General features: G+C 45.3%; 1 protein-coding gene across 1 annotated transcript in view; it reads left to right on the top strand.

Annotated features, from left to right (window-relative positions):
• The window catches only part of CSF1R (colony stimulating factor 1 receptor), a 182,122-nt gene that overhangs the window by 42,807 nt on the left and 117,275 nt on the right, over window positions 1–22,040 (top strand). Inside the window, exons 2-6 of the mRNA XM_069199529.1 lie at window positions 4,472–4,732; window positions 9,928–10,203; window positions 12,014–12,150; window positions 20,238–20,397; window positions 21,450–21,636. Of these exons, the coding sequence (XP_069055630.1) occupies window positions 4,472–4,732; window positions 9,928–10,203; window positions 12,014–12,150; window positions 20,238–20,397; window positions 21,450–21,636 (1,021 nt within the window). The remainder of the gene's footprint in view (window positions 1–4,471; window positions 4,733–9,927; window positions 10,204–12,013; window positions 12,151–20,237; window positions 20,398–21,449; window positions 21,637–22,040) is intronic.

The following is a 22,040-nucleotide window of genomic DNA, read 5'->3' as shown; positions in this document are numbered from 1 at the left end:
TTACTTACCTTTGGTGTTTTCTTACACTCCCAGCGCCCTTCTACACACTACACTTGCCTAGGTGGGAAATCGACATTCGCATTTCACTATTTTAGTGTATGGTTTGTGTTTCCCCTAGGCCCATTGCAACCTATTGTGATTTTCACTGTTTTCTGACGGTTTACAAACATGGTTTTGGTTACTATGTATATATAGTGTATATTACTTACTTCCGAAGGGAGTATAGTCTCTAAGGTATTTTTGGCATTTGTGTCACCAAAATAAAGTACCTTTATTTTTGTAACACTCAGTATTTCCTTTCACTACAGTGGTATTGCAAGAGCTTTGCATGTCTTCTAGTTCAGCCTTTGCTGCTCAGCTACAGCTACCCCTAGACAGCCTGGCTTCTAGACACTGACTACATTTCAGTAATAAGGGGTAACTGGACCTGGTATAAGGTGTAAGGACCTCTGGTACCTACTACAAACCAGGCAAGCCTCCTACATTTGGTTTACATTTAAATTATATCCTCATTGTTTAATTGCTGACTCGAACTTTTAAACATATGATCATTGATTCTGCCTTACCTCTACGTAACTTCTCCTATTTCTGTTTCAGTAGGTCTTTCAAATCAGCTTCCGGTAACATCAGCACTGTCCAAAAAAGCTCATAGTATAACAATACTGATGTGTCGGTATTAGTTGCATTCTGCAGAACAATAGAGCTGATTAGAATTGTATTTGAGAGGTCTTAAAATTATAATTGGACTGGTTGGTTTGTGCATTGTGTGGGAGATTTTCCGAGTGTAGTGGGTGCCAGTTTGGCACACAGAGGACATGCATATATAGTACAAGGGGAAAGAGTAAGTCCATACAGACATTTGTATACAAAGTACAGGAATTTTAATTTGTCCTAAGGTGATAGTAGAGATCCTTCAATGCCAGGGAATGGTGTCTATTTTTTAGGCTGACTGCTGTTATATGTTATGTTATGTTATGTTATGTTATGTTATGTTATGTTACGGTTAGGTCAGGTTAGATTAGGTTAGGGTAGGTTAGGTTAGGTTAGGTTAGGTTAAATTTACTAGTTGATCACACAAATCACCCAAGTGGGTATCCTGGCACGTATACGGGGAAATTGTCCTATCTGGGGACTATTGGAAGAGCTAGGTTTTCAGTTTCCTTTGGCATTATAGGACTGTGCTAGCAGCTCGGCCTTTTTAGGTGCAAGGGACTGAGGCAAGCAGAAGACCGGTGGAGGGAAGGTGTCTGGCAAGTGTGTGAAAGCTGATGCAGCTGTCCAGGTACATGAGTCCTAGGTTTTGCATTCTAGAGTGGGAAATTAAGTGTAAATCTGACCACTGCATTCTGGATGACCTGGAACCTCTTGGTGAGTTGAGCGGTGATTCACACTTAAGGTGCATTTCTGCAGCCTAGTTTCCTGGTGATTAGAACTTTGCTGATTATACAACAGGTGTTGAGAATAAGACAGGAGACGACAACTGAGTTGACCTGACAGGACTTCAAGATATGACTAACCATCACAATCCCTTGGATCGTAGCTTGATTTGAGGTGTTGGGTGGAGGTCGGGAGGTGGAGGTGTTTTGAGTCCTAGTTCAGATAGCCACCAGGCCAAGGATCAGAGTGAGATGTCTCGTCTGAAGAGTACCACCTCTGTCTTATTTGAGTTGAACATCATAGCCAAGAGGCCCAGGACCAGAGTGAGGTGTCTATTCTGAAGAGTACCTCCTACGTCTTATCTGTGCTGAGCTTTAGGCAGTTCGACTTCATTCAGAGGGCAACTCTGAATGAAGTCAATAAACTGACCAGCAGTCGAATACTTTTGCCTTGGTGTTGGGATTGTCAACTGAGAGTGAGAGGATGAGCTGTGTGTGGCTGGCGTACAAGATGATGCTGAGGCCACAAGTACAGATGATGCAGGCGATCGAGGCCATGTAGATATTGTAGTGCATGTAGCTGATAGCCCTGGAGGATGCCACAGATCACTTTGGAGGGTTCAGAAGTGAAGGGATCCAGGCTGGAAGCCTGTATGTGGCCTGTAAGGAAGGAACTGATCCAAAGAAGAGACAGTCTGCTACCTCCTGCCTTGTGGAGGAGCTGGATGAGCCTTGGGCAGGAGACGGTGTTGTAAGAGAGGTCGAGGAGGATGGGGGTGGTGGGGTCGCCCTGGTCCATGATGAGACAGATGCCATCAGTAGCAGCGAGAAGGGCAGTCTCAGTGCTCTGGCTTGTTCTGAATTCTGATGGGTTCGATCTAGGAAGTCGGTAGCGTTAAGGTGGTCAACCAGTGCTGTGTTGATGAGTTTTGCCAAGACTGTTGCTGCTGGGAGATGGATCTGTAGTTTGCTAGTGTGTTCGTATCCTATTCAGGCTTTTCCAGTAGCAGCAGGATGGTAGCATGTTTCCATGTGTCCGTGTAGTGAGAGTCGTTAAGGATCAAGGTAAGGGCGGTGCAGAAGAGGTCGAGTCCTTTGGTGAAGGTGAAATGCAGACAGTGGTCGAGTGACGACGTGAGTGGATAGAGATCATGGTGTTGGCGATTTTCTTGAGAGTAATGGTGGGCCAGCAGGTCAGGGCATTTTCTGGTGTGTTCTTATTGTCCAATTGGGGGCTGCCAGAGTGGAGAGGTCTGATTGTGTGAGAAGTTGTTGAAAATTGTGCTTACCTTGGGAGCAGAACATTTCTGAGGGGGTGAAAGTCATGGAGCTGGTAGCATGAGAAGTGAATCTCTTTACGACAGAGAAGATTTTCTTTGAGTTATTGGTGCTGTTGATCTGTTTAGTCAGGGCTGAGTATTGATGGCCCTGAGTTGCAGGTGGTAGTGTTGGAGGACTGATTTGTCAGTCTGTGTATTGTAGGTGACTCCAGCGGCACTCCAGCTGTTTGCAGTTGCGTTTGGTGAGGTGCAAGTCACTAGTGTATCAGCTTGCTTGCGCTCTGGGGTCCAGAGGTGGTGGTGTGTTTGAGTGGGGCCAGGGTGTCCGTGCAGGAGGTGATCCAGTTATTGAAGTTGTCAATAAATCTGAAGAGGCTTTGTTGGTACTTTGAATGGTGGTTTTGCAGTTCTGTGGTCCAGTTTGTTTTTTAGATTATGTTCCAGTTGTGTCTGTTGGTTTTGGTGGGAGCGGTTCTTTGTTGGTGGGTAAGGTGTCGGTCAAATTGGATAAGGGCATGGGAGAGGAGTGGGCCTATCCTCTGTGATGTCAGAGAAGTTGGTGAATCGTTTTCTTGTCCCAGGATTGCAACAAATCATTTTGCTTCATCTGCGAAGTTGCAAAGAGTCCTTCCTTTAAAGGGGTATAACAAAAACCCTTCTCTGTCAAATCCCAGTATTTTATCCTGAGAGCCACACCCCATCATTGTGCATAATCTCTAGAACCACAGCCAGAGCCTACCCTTTATTATTATGGCCACATCTAATCCTTGATCTTTTTTGCCAGACCTACACCCAGTTCTTGTCCTTTAACCTACTTTCAGCCCTTGGGTGTTATCGCAGGAGCCCAAGCCAATTACTGTGTTTTATTCCAGGAGCCAGAGCCAATCGCAATGATTTTCCTGGGAGCCCTAGCCAGCGTTTTTTCTAGATCCCCATAGTCAATCGATTTTTGCCATTTATCTCCTAAACTAGAGATAACCCTTTATCCATAGAGCTAGTCATTAAACTAGAGCCACAGACAAATTGCAGGCCTTATCCCTAGAGCCATTTTGTAACTGTTGTGTCTGCAGCCAGAGCCAATTATTATCCTCTTATGCTTTGAGTTTAAAGCTGCATCAATCCTTATGATTTATCTGTGAGTCACAAGCCATCCTGGTCCCTTATCCACAATGTCAGAGAAGATTTATTAAATGGTATGCATAGCCTGGGGCTCTACATATAAAGGACAACAATTTGCTGTGGCTCTGAAGCTCAAATGATAAAGGATAAGCATTGGCTGTGGCTGCAGGCACAGCACACAGATTCTGAGTGTGGCCCTAGGGATAATACCCATAAATTGGTAGTGCCCCTGATTATATAACACAAGAAATGGCTGTGGATCTGTAGGGTTAAAGGGCAAGAGCTCTGGCGCTTTAGATAAAAGGAACAGGAATGGTTATGACTCACATATCAATCAATTTATATAGAACTCCTGAGGCAACCCTTGTCCGTCAACCCTACTGCCACAGCCATCTGTTGTTTAGAGGCAAAGCCAATTTACGTTTTTCAATTGTAGCTCTGCATCTAGAGATTTTCCTGTTACCAATAGGGTCAAATTTCTTACCTATTATGAGCTCTATTCCTGGATCCACACTCAGAACATATTTCCTTACCAATAGGGGAACAGCGAGTCTTCGCGATTCATCCAAAGAGCCAATGCTTAACGTTTTCCTCCACCCTCACAACCTTTCTCACAATAATTGATTATGCCTCTTTGTATTTTGTCTCAAGATTCTGAGAATGGTCGCTTCTAACTGCTTCACATTTCTTTTCCAGGTCTGGGGACCCCTATAATTCACCCCAATTTGAAGGAATTTACAGTACACAAAGGGGAACCGGTGTTTTTCTACTGTATTGGGAACCAGAGCGTGACATGGGCTACTTCGGAAAAATTGAGGAAGGGACGTGTCAGTGGTACACCAACAAACAGCAGCGTGAGGATTCGCAATGCAGTAGCCGCGGACACTGGCACGTACACATGTGTATACAGTAACAGCAGCTCGGCAGAACAGGCATCACTGCATATCTACGTCAAAGGTACATACGAAGCGTAAAAAATACCATTAGCGTCGATGCCTATGAGGTACGGCACATGACAGTAAAAATTGATTTCTTTACTTCTGTGTATTCGTGTAGATTAGGATTATTTTCCAAAGACTATGAAATGATAAACAAAGTGTTCTTAAAGCTAGTTTGTGCGTGGAATTTCAGGAATTTGCACTCAAACATTTCTAACCTAAGCTTAGTTTTCAGTTAGGCTTTAATTATGCTTTGAATATGTAGCAAAATGTGCAAGTTAAGGTTACATTTCTAGGCTGCCAGGATTGCTTTCAGGGATTATTGCCCATTAGTTTACCTGGAGGTAGAGTGAATGCAAAATGATAAAATGTGAACTGTTATAATGCTAATATTTTTAGATACATCAAGCGAATTTATGATTTTCAGGCATTTTATTTTTGTGTTGTATTTTTTTATTGTTAATTGCATCATATTACATAGTATAGTGAACAGTCTGTTAGCCTAAGCCATTTCTGTTTCCAATCAGGTTTTCTCATAGGGAAGATAACAAGTACAGTTTTACATTCTATGAGTCATTATCAATACACATGTCTGTTTTTTCTAGGCATCATACATGTACAATTGTTATTTTATATCTCTCTTGTCTATTGCTATGCCATTTGCCATAATTGTGGCTTTTTTCTTATAACAATGCATATACAATCAGAGATATGGTAAACGATTCAATGAAACCAACTTATAAAAGAAGAGGGAGAAAAAAAAAAAAAAAAACAAGGATCCATTTGCTCCATGATGTCCTCGTTATACAATTCTACTGTAGTAACAGTCGTGGTCAATACTAACCAGGTGTCCCATTTGCCATCTCCTTGAGTCTCCCTGGAATATGCTGTTAGTCCATTTAAAGAGTGTGAGTCATAATGTTTTGTGATAAGGGTGGGATATGGTCAAGGGTAGTGGGGGACCATTAGGAGTGTATTGAGGGATATAAAGAAAAGTAGTGATTAGTGTGGGTTATGAGAACGGGGGGAGGAAGGGGGGGTGGCGGGTGAGGGGTGAGGGGGAGAGGTGTCTGGGTAGGAATCTAAGTGTATAGAAAATGTAGAGTAGGGAGGGAGGGTATGGAAGAAGTAAGGGGAGAGAGGGTGTATATATATGGATTGTATTAGTGTCCATGGTGTCTAATAGGCAGAAGAAGAATAAGGAAGTGGCAACGATAGTAACAATAAAAATCACTGTAATAATAATGATGTTAACATTAGTAGTGATATTAGTAGTGATAGTGATAGCGATAGTGACCAAGGGGAGGGGGCCGTGTGAATTCAAAAGACAAATCATTATAGTGGCTGCTTCCATATGAAGAGAAAGATAGAGCCAGACTATAAAGTGTTATAAGATGTTTTGGGGCAGGGGGGTGTGATGGGGGGGGAATGGATCGGGGAATGACACGGTGATATGAACATCAATAGTATGTATAAGGATTGGGATATGAATAACGGAATAGGTCGTGCCAAAAAGGTAAATGAATAGTGGATGGTGAGCAGCGGTTTTTATCATAGGTTGTACGGTAGCTTTCTACCTTTCTACTGGGGGGGTGGAGGGGGTCATCTGAGTCCAGGAGGGGAGGGTTGGTATGTTAGGTGTGGGTGTATGTACCTGCATGGGTATGATAGCAGGAATGGTATATTCCCACTACGTGGTATTTTGTGGAGTTCTCTAGGGGTAATCTGGTCCTAGTGTCCGGAGATGAAGGGTGACCAGGTCTGGAGAAACACCTCCGTTCTGTCCTGTAAACTGTAGATAAGTCGTTCGTGTGTGGCTGCTTGGTACATTGCTGTCAACCATTCATCATGGGAGGGGACGGTCGGTGCACGCCAGTGCCTAAGGATGCATAATTTGGCCGTTTCTAGCGGTGTGTGTAGGAGTCTACTTTGAGTTCGTGTGATCTTATGGAGTTCTCCCATGTCGTGTAGCAAAAGAAGAGATGGGGTGAGGAGTGGTGGGAGGGGTAGGGATTCTCGGAGGGTGTTTCCCACTGTTCTCCAAAAAGGTTGTACGGCTGCGCAATCGTGTAGGATATGGAGTAAGTCGCAGTGTGTGTGTGGGCACCTCCAGCAGTTTGCATGGGGGAAGTCTTGCCATATGTAATTTTTGTGGGGTCCAATACCAATCATGTAGTGTCTTAAAGAGGCAGAATTTCAGACGAGCCTCGCGTGCTCCGCGGTCCCTGGCTTCGATCAGGTCAGTCCAGTCCTCCAGGTCATATTCAGTTTGTAGGTGCGTCTGCCATTTGTTTTTGAGGGAAGTCAGGAGTGGGAGTGAGAAGAGGTGGCGATTCAGCAATGCCTGGAGTCCCGATATCGCACCCTTCATCTTCCCCCATGTCTCTAGATAGTGTAGTATAGGAGAGCGCGGGAGCTGTCGGGGAAGGGCACCTAGTCTCTGTTTAAGACAATGTCTGAGTTGGAGGTAACGCCATGAGTGGTATTCCGGGAGGTTGAATTCCACCTGTAGGTCCCTAAAAGTTTTCCAGGTTTCCCCTGATATAAGTTGGTCCACTCGTCTGATGCCTCGTTGACCCCAATCCTTCCAGGTAATAGTTTTCCCTCCGATTTGGAACCCTTTGTTGCCCCATAACGGAGTCCTGTCATGTAAGTGGGGGTCTATCTTAAGGAGCCGATGTACCCGCTGCCAGGTTTTCTTCATGGCTCCTATCATAGGATTGGTGGGTCAGGGGCATTTTTGGCTCGTATCGGATAATAGCTGGAGGCCGTAGGGGGCCCCCATAAGGGCTCGTTCTACGTCCACCCATAGCAGCGGGGTTATTACAGTCGGGAGTAGGAGGGCCATTTGTGAAAGATGTAACGCGTACGAATAGTGTTCGATCGAGGGAAGGCTTAGTCCACCGCATTCCCGACGGGCTATCAAGGTGGTTTTGGGTAGTCGTGGGCGCATGGATCCCCAAGCAAAGGAGCGGATACAGCGGTCTATCTCTCTTAATACAGGTAAGGGGATCTGTAAGGGGAGCATGCCTAGGACATATAGGAACCTCGGTAAGGTTACCATCCGCACCGCCTGTACTCTGCCCCACATGGAGAGGTTCAGTTGGCCCCATTTCTCAAAGTCCCGTTTCATGGTATTGATCAGTGGGTCTATATTGTCTGACACCACATTGACCAACCCTGTATTTACGTCAATTCCTAGATATCTTAGTCGGGAGTGTTTCCATTTAATCGGTAAGCCTTGTATGGAGGCACTCACTGTGACTGGGGAAAGTGGTAGAGCTTTGCACTTGTCCCAATTGATTCGATATCCTGATATGCATTCAAATTCCGTTAGAATCTCCCTCAGGGCAGTGATGGAAGTGGGCAGGTCAGTGAGGGTAAGTAAGATATTGTCTGCGTATAAATATATGTCAGATTTTCCGCCTGGTAGCGGGATTCCTGATATGAGGTTGGAACTACAGATGGCTGCCGCCAGAGGTTCCACCGCGAGTAGAAATAGGAGGGGTGATAGTGGGCATCCTTGACGTGTCCCTCTCCGGATCTCAAAAGTGTCCGACAGGAACCCCCCACAGTTTACCTGTGCTGTCGGGGAGCCATATAGGAGGCGCACCTTGTTAATGAAGCCTTCTCCTAACCCGAATCGTTTCAAGATTTCGAAGAGGTACCACCATTCTATTCGGTCAAACGCTTTCTCGGCATCCAACGAGAGGGCTAGAGCTTCTTCTCGTGTGTCGCGGGCGGCCCAAATGGCATGGAAAAGTGTGCGGAGGTGATTCCTGGAGGAGCGGCCCGGTACAAAGCCTACTTGGGAGTGATGGATTAACGAGGGGATAACTTTTTTAAGGCGAGTGGCCAGTATTCCCGCTAATATTTTAATATCTCCATTCAATAAGGAGATAGGGCGATAGCTTCCGCTAAGAAGTGGGTCTTTTCCGGGTTTCGGCAAGACTGTGATAGTGGCTTTATTAGACATAGGATGTATGGAGCCTTCCCTTTCGGCCCCTTGAAATGCCTCGCATAAGACATCTACAGTGTTGGTTCCCGTCCATTTATAGAATTCAGATGTAAACCCATCCTCCCCCGGTGCTTTGTGATATGATAGATTAGCTATTGCTTGTTGTATCTCTTCCTTACTAATATCCCCTTCTAGAAGAGCCCTGCCTTCATCTGTAAGATGGGGGATGTGCGTCCTCTGCAGGAATGCGTCTAAGCGGGCAGTGTCTTCCGATGTTTCTGAGGAATATAAAGTTTGGTAGTACCGGACGAATTCTTCTGCAATCGCCTGGGGGTGTGTAATGAGTAAGTTATCCTGGGTGCGTAGTGCCGGTATAGCAAGTGCTGTTTCCCGTTGGCGTAGTTGGGCAGCCAGTAAGCGGCCCGCTTTCTCTCCGTGCTCATAGTGGCGTCCCTTCAGCCGTTGTAGGGCATATTCTGCCTGTGAGGTGTAGAGGGTGTTAAGCTCCATTTTAGCTGTTCTAGGGAGCGGCGATTGGAGGGGGTGGGTTGTTGTGTGTATTTCCTCATGGCCTGTGTTATTGTGTCTTCTAGCGTGTGTTGTTGGGCCCATCTATGGGCATTGGAGATAGCTGCACCTCTCATTAATTGCCCTCTGATAGTTGCTTTCGCCGCAGCCCAGAGAAGTTGTGGTGAGGTCACTGAGCCTTTATTGTCCTTCAAGTATGTGGCCATATGGGTCGGGGATCGGTATCTAGTGTTAGGGAGGCGCCAGGGTTTACGGCCGGGTGTAATCTTTCTGAGTTCCAGGTTTATTACTACCGGAGAATGGTCTGATAGTGCGGCTACCAGTATTTCTATTATTTTCAGGCATTTGAAGTTACAGCTCCAAAATATTGTTCAAATCACGACTTTTCTGTTTCTGTTCTGTTCTGGTTACACCAGTTGGTATTTTGAGGGTCTGGTCGAAATGGTCAGTGCTCATTTTCTTTGCCCTTATTGAATTCCAAATTCGTTCCCTTGAACTGCAATGCAAAACTACTGTGTAAGTCAATTAGAATTCTGAAAAATGATGACTAATTTTGTATGTTATCCGCTAATCTGAAATCATTCTAAATTCTGAAGTTTGTAAAATCAAATTCTAATTCCAAATGTATTCACTGTTCGCCAACCTCTTGTCTCTTCAAGCATGCATCTCAACTTTGAATGATAAACCTAGTTCTGGGATTTCATTGTAAATTTGCTTTCCTTTGTCAGATCCAAAGTATCCTTGGCTAATCCTGTTTTGGCCTGTTTTTGCCGAAGAAGGCAAGGATGTGCTCTTCCGCTGCCTGCCAACAGATCCATCAGTGAGTAATGTCACGCTGGTGCGGGATGCAAAGCATTTGGTGCCACCAGAGTCAATGTCATTTGACCGTCACCAGGGAATAACTTTGCACAAGGTGCGGACTGATCAAAAAGGAGACTACGTATGTGAAGGTGTCATGTATGGGGAGAAGAGAAGATCAGATACTATTGAACTTATAGTGAAAGGTAAGAGTGCCACCCGTGCAATGAGTAAGTTAGATATGTATTGCACAGTTTGTCATGACAGACATCTGTACTGAACATAAATAGATGCTTTGCGTAATACCTCAAGAGGAGCCCACCTCATCTCTTAGAAGCCCATCTCGGACATTTCAGAAACTGTAACACAGTGTGGTAATCCAGTATTTGCCATGACTTTAGAGGATTATTACTGAATATCCCTTATGCCTTCACAAAGACCAATCAATTCACTCTTCCTATTGCATACTTTTTTTAGGCTGTTTACAATGCATTTAAATGTCTAAATGAGCACAGATGCATCACCTTGACTGGAGATGTGGCGCTATTCCCTGGGCGGTGACGACCTGTTGCCACTCTGATCCACTCACTGACAATGTTCACATACCTGTGGGCGCTCAAATGTGCTATTTTCTTTTATGCTCCGTTCCCTCTTCCCCTTTGACTCCCTCCCCCTTCCAGCCCATATATCCTACTTTACACTTAATGTGACTTTTGGTCTGCCGAGAGGATGTCCCTGGGGGAGCTCAACCTTTCCTCGCCTGGGCAGGGGATTTAGCCACCACAGACCACTTGACGCAGGCTCTTAGCAGTCTGTATTACATGCATTTGAGTCATAGTCCATTCGACTTTTCCATAGCTATCTGGGACTACACTTTGAGGATCTTTGTACTGCCTTCCTGTATTTCTCCCAGGCTGCATCCTTTGATGTTCTGTGATTCTTCTACTTGCGCTGTGTTGTTTAAATCTCAATAAATAAAAGTTGCAATTAATAAATGCATACAAACTAAGGGGGTCATTCTGACCCTGGCGGTAAAATCCGCCAGGGCCAACGACCGCAGGAGCACCACCAACAGGCTGGCGGTGCTCCCATGGGCATTCTGACCGCGGCGGTACAGCCGCGGTCAGAAACGGAAAACCGGCGGTGTACCGCCGGTTTCCCGCTGCCCTGGGGAATCCTCAAGCTGCGCCGCCATGGGGATTCCGACCCCCATACCGCCATCCTGTTCCTGGCGGTTTTGGCCGCCGGGAACAGAATGGCGGTATGGGGAGTCGTGGGGCCCCTGGGGGCCCCTGCAGTGCCCATGCCAATGGCATGGGCACTGCAGGGGCCCCCGTAACAGGGCCCCACAAAGATTTTCAGTGTCTGCCATGCAGACACTGAAAATCGCGACGGGTGCAACTGCACCCATCGCACCCCTTCCACTCCGCCGGCTCCATTCGGAGCCGGCATCCTCATGGAAGGGTGTTTCCCGCTGGGCTGGCGGGCGGCCTTCTGGCGGTCGCCCGCCAGCCCAGCGGGAAACCCAGAATACCCGCGGCGGTCTTTTGACCGCGCAGCGGTATTCTGGCGGTCCCCGCCAGGCCGGCGGCTTCCGCCGCCGGCCGGGGTCAGAATGACCCCCTAAATGTCTAAGTGAATATATTACGTTATTATTTTGTCCTACAAAGGCTATGAAAATCAGGGACGCAGATCTTTAGTGACATGGTAGAAGTTATAGGGGCTGGGTGTGGTAGTTCAGCAGTTAATGAGCAGAAGCTATCTGACAACAGCATTAGAGAGAGTTACCCCCAGTGTCATATGCGTGGGTAGGAGAGTCTGTAGAAATGTGCCATCTGTTTTGAAAAGGATGGCAGTTTTCTTCTGGTGTTATGGCAATGGCCCTGGGCCTCCTAGGCCCTGAACTTGACAAAAATGTTTGAATAAGACTTACTGCTTCAGAGTCCACCGACCTATTTAAGTAGAAGTTGTGTGTAAAGAAGACCTTAAATGTTGATTTGTTTGTCATTTATCCAGGTATTCTTCATGGTCCTCCAACAGTAAAAATGAAATCCGTTGGCCAGGTGCGGATTGTGGGCGAAGAATTCAATATCTGCTGTGAAACGGTCAGCTCAGTCGCATCCAGCGTGGAGTGGAATCACACAAGAAAAAATGTAAAAAATACTTTTTTACCCTTAATATTTCACAACAATGCGCCATAATTTATTGAAAATAAAAGCAGTGATCCTAGCATACAACACTTCATAATGAGACATGTCATACTGTTTTGAACTACTCTCTTTCTGCTTCGTGTTTTGGTGTGCACAAGTTAAAATTCCACTGTTTAAAATATGAAAATACACCCCTGGTTGTCCGGGGTCCCACTCTGTGGGATATACTGAAACTAAGCCCTAGTGTAGAATTAAGACCCAAGCTCTCCAGGTAATAGTTTAAACATAACTGAAAAAAGTACAGTGGGTACCACTGAAGAATATGGAATACTGGTCCACTACACATCACATTTAGCTAACATCTTTGGATCTAATTTTTGCACCACTCTATCAAACTCTGTAATGTATCAAAGTGACAAAAAAGCAACAGGCAGAGCACTACAAAACGGACAGTAATAAAGTGTTTGCAATGGATATTTATACAGTCACTTCCCTCTTGTGAAAGACCCCCAAATTTTCATAGAGATCCAAAAATAGAATCTGATTTTGAATACTATTTGCTGCTTGTTTTCCCCAGTACTTATTTAAACATTATTCCGTATCTCATATTAGGGTAATGGTTATATTAATTTCCCTACAGCACATCAGCATTCCCTGATCACTTCACTATAACCTTGAAGGGTCATTTCTAGCAACTATGACCACGTTTCTCGAGATATACATTCCATTCTAAGTTAGCCGGTAGTGCCACTTTTTGGAATCATAGATTTAACAATCATATCACACCAAATGATGGCTCTCAATAGTGGAGTAAGGTGACAACCACTGATATATGTGTTTCTGGTATACGTCATTATTGTCTAATGATAACAGAAAAGTAGAGCTAGTCAACCAATTCAGATATACATACCTCAATCACACAGCCAGTTGTACCCTAAATGTAAAAGTGTTCCTGCACTAGTTCATCTGTAGCATTTCTCCATCTGTAGACATTTCTAAGTGGCAAACTACGGATTCCAGTGGCACCTTAAATTGGAAAATGAGGAGTTTAAATTTTTTTAAAGTATTGTTTCCCTCAAAAGAAAACAAATCTCCTAAAAATAGGCTCAGTTCGGTCTTCTTGAAAATTCAGTATCCCCCATGCATTCCAAAAATACAGATTAGAAAAATGAAACAATCTGAATTTTACGATACCCACAGTTGTTTTGTAAGCCTCCTATATTGAGCAAAACATTCTTTGATTTTATCAATCTTCTTAGCTCACGTTTTTTGTTTCCGAGTAGATTCTTAGTGTTCTTAGTGTAGTGCAGCTGGAGAGAACGAGTGATAAATCTCTTTCACTCTTTATGCAGGAGAGGTCACGCTTCTCATCCATCCAAGCTCATATTTTAGGACAGTATTAGGCAGAATAGAAAGGGCCAAATGTAGGAAATCAGTTCTCTTCTTTTCTTTTGAAATACTCCGAAGAAACCAGCCGACAGATAGTTTTTTGTAATTGAACATATCCTGAAAATCTTTTTTCATTCGGTTTCCTTGCAAATTCAGGTTAGCATGACGAACTTCAAGTCATAACAAATTCATCAACAATATTGTACTCAAATTAGTTTATTCAGTCTGATATTGATTTCATGTTTTCGCTGTGTCTATATGTGAACAAATGCCCACTTATGAAAATTACTTTATGCTATGTTTATTTTATATTGCTATTCATCTGCATCCTTGGACCGCTTCAATCTATATTTTATGACCTTAATCAGGTAACATAAATGAGACCGAAGTAGGATTTTTTTTTGTAAAAATCTAAGGATACTTATCTCGAGCTAGATGACACATTCCGGGCATCATTTTTATAAACAACTACTTGACAATCACTAAGAAAGGCACATTATAACAGCTACAGCCAGACTCTTTCTTACGGTAATAGCCAGAATGGACCCTAGACATACCAAGCTTTCTTCAAAAAGAATTGGTCCTCACTCGTAAATAGTAACCACATGAGAGAAACATGATTCAAAATAGTAAATGCATGCCAGAACTAAGGCCCTCATTATGACTTTGGCGGTCTTTTCCTAAGACCACCGAAGCCATGGTGTCTTCCGACCACCATATTACGAGTACTGAAGGATTTCCGTCACAATTTGGGCAGAAATCCTCCATTAGTCGTGCTGGCGGTCGGAGGTGCAGAGGCGGTTCCACCTCCGGCCGAGCCCAGCCAAAATGACTCCGCCAGCTGTATTACGACCTGTAATACGGCCTGGCAGTGTCCTGATGGCAGGGCGCTGCTGGCGATGGAAGTGCCTGTTCGTGTTCCCTGGCGAACGACTTCCTCGCCAGACAAGGTAAGTCGTTCGTCGGACAGAGGAGGGGGGTGGGAGGTGTGTGCATGTGTAAGTGGTTGTTTTGTATGCGTGTGTGAATGTGTGTATGTATGTGTGTATGCTTGTGTGTATGGGTGTTTGAATGCATGTTTGAATGTCTGTGTGCATGGGTGTTTGAATGCGTGTATTATTGTAGAAGTGAGTGCGTGTTGGATTGTTTGTGTGAATGCGTGTATGTATGCGTGTGAGTGTAAGTGTTGTTGAATGAGTGTATGCGGGGTGCGTGTGAGTGTGTATGTGCGTGTATGCAGGGAGGGTGGTGTGGGGTACTGTTATGGAAGTGGGCCGGGGGAAGGGAGTGCTGTTATGGAAGGGGGTGCTGTTATGGAAAGGGGGTGGGAGGAGGGGGGTGCTGTTATGGAAGGGGTCAGTGGGGGGGTATTGAAATTGCAGGGGGGCTGGGAGGGGTCATCTGCCGGCGACAGGAAAGAAGTTTCTTGTCACCGGTAGCCTTTCCGGCAGGGTTTTTGTGGCGGCGCTACCACCGCGGAAACCGTGGAAGGAAAGAGTCTTGTGATATGTCCGGCGGTCTTCAGTGGACCGCCGGGTGGGAGATGCTGATCTCCGTCCCAGCTGTCCAACCGCCCTGGCGGTACCAGCGGGGATGTGGTGGTTTGGCAGAGGCTAAACCGCCACACTCATAATGTGGCGGTCTTCATTGTCGGCCCGCTAGCGTGAGACAGTCACCGCGGCCCTGACAGTCTTTGGACCTCCAGGGTCATAATGAGGGCCTAAATGTTTACACAAAGCCATTATGTCAGCAGTGTTCAGGGCAGGGTGAGGAGGCCCAAAGTCATGCTCGTAGTTTCAGAATATTCTCAGGCGATAAATGGGCATTTAATTATTCTAAATGAAAATCACGTAGGCAGCAATTGAACATTTGGCAATGTTGTGGTTGCTTGGTGCTTATGTTGCAGTTCTGCATTAAATGATAGGACCACTATTCCAAGTAGAACATTTCCTCAACAACCACTGCACCGATGTTGGCATTGACATGGTGGTGGAGTATTAATCCATGCCTAGTCTCATACTTAACCCTGCTGGTAAATACCAAGAAAACACAAATCCAGTCTCGTCCTCATGTCAGATGTGCTTAGTTGCTTACAGAGAGTACTGGAGTAGAAATCAAACTTTCAGAGTGTAGTGTCAAATATATTTGCAAAATAAGACAGTTAGTGTTATCTTCGTGTGGGTTAGAGTTTGTTTTTATAAACATCTTCATTTCAGTGAGACATCATTTGGCTCACAAATAGCAAAAACAACACTTGCTAAAAACTGCGAGGAAAGAGATAGATTTATGAATAAAAAACATGACAATTGATGTGTTTAAGATGAATGGTCAACTTGGCATTTGGTTGCAAAGTTAGCCAAATTAATGTTAAAAAGATTTCCTTTCAACCCAAAATAACATCCAGAGTCAAGAGGGTCATGAATATAAGCAGAGGAGGGTCATCAAAGATGTACAGTGGGTCTTGTGTTGACGAGAGACATGTTGCCTGGACTACAACTGGAAGAGCATATCTGATTTTCTCTTGTTCTCTCACAGTACATCTGTCAAATCGACCACCAGTGACAATGTGTGTGGTGGAGGCATGAAGCACATGTACCACTCTTCCTCTGAGACAAACCTACAGTTGTAAGCACATCCTACTGAAACCTGTCTACCTAAAAGCTGTGTTCATTTCGTCCTAGAGGAGGAGGAGCTAACACCATGTTTTTCCAAAGATCAGAGCCCATGCCTGAAATCTCTTATCAGGGGCGGCTCCTCCACAATGGCAAAGGAGTGTCGCTTCGCTGGCTAGAAGCCTGCAGCTGAAAAATAAAACAACATTTGATTATCTTTTTATTTTTCAGCTGCTGGCTGTGAGCCAGCATGTAGAGGGAGTGGCGGGGGAGCAGGGAGGAGAAGTGGAGTGAGTTCACCTAAGTGCCCATGTCAGTTTGGCCGGCTGTCTTGACTTCACATCTAAGTAACTTGAAGATATACATATCTTCAAGTTACATAGATGTGAAGTTAGGTATAGAAAATCGAAATTTACCTTTTGATATTTTGGATTTGATATTTCATCCGCGATATTTGTATTAATTAATATTCTAGCTTCGAAATTCAGGGGGCATACCACCCTCAAGCTTAGAGATGCTGGCTCAGACAATTTCACAAGCAGGGGACCTTTGAGTGAGAGTTAGGACAAAACTGAATAACCTGCATTCTCACTATCAGGGTTCACAATAAGGCTCAGGAACCTGCATTCCTGAGCCTGATTGCGACAACTCTGCCCGCATTCCTGAGCCTAATTGAATCTGCTCACATCCCTGCTGATGCCTCCAGGACATATAATGGAGGCATCAGTGCGGCCGTGCAGCAGACTCATGCAGCGGGTGCACCAACGGTGCACCAAAGATGCGCTAAAGGCAAGTCTGTCTGTTCTTGTCCACGCCTGGACCGTGCCCTGCACCAGGACCTCTGGTCTTCTCACCACCCACCGCTACACCACCAAGGAGCTCCAGGCCCTGAACATCGTACACCCCATGAACAGCTGCTTCACAGCCTCCCCACACTCAACCAAAGGATCCTTCACCTGCCTACACAGCTGTTTCTCCTGCAATGCAGACCCACCTGCACACACTAATGCCCCCAATGCACCCACACAAAAGACTACGAACAACCAATCACCACTCCAGTCCATCCTGTTAAACGCCCGCTCCTTATGCAAACCCGCCATGGAAATCTGAGACACTATCACCACCCATTACCCGGAAGTCACCTTCATCACCAAAACATGGCTAACACCCTCTTCAAATCCCAAAACCACAAAGGCCACAAACTGATACATCAAGACCACACCAACAAACATAGTGGGGGCATCGCCATCATCTTCGAGGAAACCATCCACTGCATCATCACAGACAACAACCTCAACTTCCGAATCCAGACTGATACCAACACCACGATGCTAGGCACCCTCACACACCGACCCACAGGACCACGCCCAGCCTTCTGTGATGCCATTGCCAACCTCATTGCCCCCCTCGCCATCAACTGTCTCCACTGAGTCCTACTTGTAGATCTCATTTCACACCTTAACGACCCCAACAACACCAACTCCTCTTCCCTCATAGAGAACTTCAACAACATCGGCCTCACCCAGCTAGTCACTAAACTCATGCACAAAGCTGGACACACACTGGATGCCATTTTCACTTCTAGTGACAGAATCAGTTTCACCCTTGTGACTGAACTCACCTAGAATGACCACACTATCGTCCACTTTACCATCTTCAATTCACAGCACACCACCTCCAAGCCCCTCAGCACGCCGCACCGAGCTGTGGCAAGGTAACTGAGACCCTATGGGCACAGGCCCTAGGCACCGCACCACCTGAACCCACAGCATACCTCGACCTCAACCAGGCTGTCCAAAATTTCACTGCCTGGCTCACCAAATCATCCGACAGAATCGCCCCATTGAAACTATCTAAAGCCAACAACACCTTCAAGCCAGCGAGATGGTGCACTCCGGAGCTCAGAAACACCAAACGAGAAACAATGGCGCCTGACCAAGGACCCCTCCAGCAGAGCTGCCTTCAAGGCAGCCTCCACAACTTCCACCACCACATCAAGGCAGAAAAAAGAGCAGCACTCACTGCCCACATCGACATTGCAGCCAATCACATGAAAGACCTCCTCAGAATCATCAAGGAATTCTCTAACCCGTTAGCCACAGAGACCACCATCCACCCATCCCAGGAACTCTGCGACATCCTTTGAGACTACTTCCACAGCATGATCACCACCATATACAACCCTCCCCCTCCAGCCCAGACAACATTTCTCGAGCAGCAGACACCAGCCACACAATTTCCTCCTGGTACCCGATTACCACACAGACCACTACAGCCATCATGTCATCCATCCACACTGGGACGCCCTCCAACTTGTGACCCCGCCAACTTTTCAGTCCTGGAGCCAACACTCTTAGCCCAGAACTAACCTCCTCAACACCACCATCTCCACTGCAGCTTTCCTGAACAAAAAAGAAGCATGCAGAGGTCAGCCCCCTCCTAAAGAAACCCTCTGTCGACCCCAGCAACCTCCAAAACTATGGAGGGATTTCGCTGCTTTCCTTCCCGGCCAAAGTTCTTGAGAAAGCCATGAACCAACAGGTCACTGACTACCTCAAATGAAACCACCTTCTCGACACCTCACAGTCCGGATTCCGGACCAACCACAGCACAGAGACTGCACTGGTCACCACCACAGATGACATCTGGACCTTCCTCGACTGAAGAGAGTCGACAGCTCTGATCTTTCTCGAACCTCTTTGCAGTGTTCAATACAGTCTCCCACCACACTCTCCTCAACAGCCTCTGCAACATAGGCATTCAACAAAACACTCTCAGGTGGCTCACCTCTTTCCTCTCTGGCCCCATGCAGGTCATCTGCCTTCCTCCCTTCACTTCTACACCCAAGAACATCACCGGCGGTGTACTCCAAGGATCCTCCCTTGGCACAACTCTGTTCAACATCTACATGAACTCCCTTGCAGACATTGTCATATCCTATGGACTCAATATAGTCTCCTACGACAATGACACTTAACTAATCCTCTCACTCACTGAAGACCCCCACAATGCCAAAGCCAACTTCTGCAACGCTATCACCAACGTAGCACCATGGATGAAAAACAACTGACTCAAACTAAACACCGACAAAACAGAAGTCCAGATTTCAGGAAGAACACCTCTGTGTGGGACCACAGCTGGTGGGCAGCAGAACTCGGACTAACGCTGTCTCCATCAGACCACACAGAAAACCTTGGCATCAGACTTGACTATCAACTATCTATGAATTGACAAGTAAACTCAGTCACTTCCTCCTGCTTCTACATCATCCGCATGCTTCGCCGAATCTTCAGATGGATCCCTACTGACACCAGAAAGTCAGTCATGCTTGCCCTGGTCACCAGCTGCCTCGACTATGGCAACGCTGTCTACACCTGAGTGTCCTCCCAGCTACCTAAAAGACTCCAGACTCTACAGAACACCGCAGCCAGACTCATCCTCCCCAAGTGCTCACGCATTAGCCCACACCTCAGGAACCTTCACTGACTACCCATTCAGAAGAGATGCCAATTACAAATCCTCCCACTTGCATACAAGGCACTCCACAACGTAGGGCTGTCCTTCATCAACCATCGACTGAGCTTCTATGTCCCAGCAAGACAACTATGCTCCACATCGCTAAACCTCGCACACACCCCACGCTGTGGAGGCCACTCCTTAAACACTGGATCTTATCATTGCCCTAAAGTTGTAAATTAGTTCAAGTTGAAATATTGCCTAAGGAACGGGCCTTTATTTTTTGTTGTTGTTGTTGAAGAATACACAGGTTCACAAAATACAAGGAGTGAATAATAAAAAGTAAACAATATTACAAATATACTTTTGGGATGTTTTATTGAAACCATTTATTAAACACAAGAGACTACAGATGTTTCAAACATAGTCATGAAACTGCCCTTTCTGAGATGTTTCTCCATGTGGGAAGGGAGGGACCCTCTTGGTAACATAATATTTAATCATTATTAATCACTCATTGAAATTTATGTAAGAATGTTAGAGTGCAGAAAGGACTCTCGCTTTTTTAAGTTGATCATTTGTTTGTCCAACTAAGCTTATACGCTCATATAGACTTTTTTTTTTAATTTGCAGGGCAATATCACAGAAGCGGTAGATTACCAAAATGGCAAATGGATTTTAACATCTACCCTTCACATTTCAAGGGTGGAACTTACAGACAGCGGAAACTTCACTTGTGTTGCCCGTAATAGTGGTGGGTCCAGCAATATGTCCTCACGTCTGCAGGTTGTAGGTAAGGTGCGACAAGTGCTTTGCATATGTTTGTGGGGAAGCCATGCGACTTTCTGCCTTACTTAAATGAAGGGCTCCAACTCCTCTTCATCTGGCACAGAAATATACAAAAATTGCGACACCAGGGGCAATCTCCGATCCTATCACTCTGTTGTGAGAAAGCACTGTAAACGCTTGATGAGTAGCTCTCTATTAAGATCTCAGAATAAGCTGCTAACAATAGGCATATTACATCTTTTCAGCATCAGCGTTCAGCCATTATTGTTAATGCAGGCATTTGGGTTGTTGAACTTGTGGAACTTCAGAAGAAACACTGATATGTATTTTGGACTTACTCATTAGAGTAATAATGACGACCGTCAGTGTGGATTATTCGCACTGAAATCTTCCAATTTCACGTAGACGTTTTTTACCTATAGCGAGGGTCCTTTTGAAGCACCAGGGACCACATTGTCAGTAAAAGAATCAGTGAACTATGATTGACAAAATGTGAGCCGCATTATCATGACTGCATTCAGAAGACATCTCCCCAATTCATATGACTAATCCCTCCATCTACTGCCGCAGTATACTGACTGGAAGGAAGGCCATGAAGGATGCCGATGGTTACATATGGCTGAGGTTGTGTGAAATCCGAAGGTGACAATTAGAACTGAATAACTGGACTAATTTGTCACCATAGTTCTAGTTATGGAGGCAGGTCCATTAGTATGCAGATTTCTCATTGAGCTGACATCGGATTCCTTCTCATAAATCTGGAAATTACTACTGATTTGTGTTTTTTGAGACCATAGTCATTCAGAATTGCCTTTTTCCAACCGTAATTCTGAATTGTCAAAAAAAGTCCCAACTAATTAAGTTGTTGTAATTTGATGCAGACTTTGATGCCGACTCAGAAATTAACATTTTGAGAATATGAATAGTCCTAATAGTTCCCTTCACTGTTCACCTTACACCAAATAATAATGCAGAATGTTTTCAGGGTATGAGAGTGAGAGGGTCTGTGGGTGACAGATCAGATGCCGAAGCCTGATATGACATGTTTGTGTTTAGACAGGGGCTACGTGCGCCTTGCTGTCCCGAAAAATGGCAGTCTGCAACTAAGTTTGGCTGATGAGCTGCAGATGCAAGTACAGATTGAGGCGTACCCTAAGATTCTCAGCTGGAGTTGGACACATGAAATGTCTCAGAGAAACAACATATCGAACTTGGGAGGTCTGTTCGATCAACAGAACGACAGGTAATGTCATCTCTCCCAACTTCAAGAAGTATCAACTCTGGTCACTCGCACACTGTCAGTATCCACACTGCACAACAATACATGCGGAGTAGTGTGTTTTCCTTCTGTGGCCTCCCAAGAAAAGGTTGTGCTTTCTTCACATCTTACAGTGACATCTGGTCAGGGGACACTTTTTGTTTCTTTATTCTGCTTGTACCAACTGGTTAATGCCATGTACAGTGAGGTGGGCCAGGACGCAGTTCACAGACCCTTACACCAATATAGAGAACAGCACATTTTGTTCACTAAGATGCTGTATACTCTTTCAGTGCCAGGTGCCAGATTCAGATCACCTTCAGTCCTGTTTATCTTTGAATAGAGCCTTACTTTTTATTTCATGGCATAGCCATTACTGCACATCTAGA

This window comes from Pleurodeles waltl, chromosome 7 (assembly GCF_031143425.1).
Source record: "Pleurodeles waltl isolate 20211129_DDA chromosome 7, aPleWal1.hap1.20221129, whole genome shotgun sequence".
Classification (NCBI taxonomy): domain Eukaryota; kingdom Metazoa; phylum Chordata; class Amphibia; order Caudata; family Salamandridae; genus Pleurodeles; species Pleurodeles waltl.
This window is presented reverse-complemented; position numbering and strand designations above follow the sequence as displayed.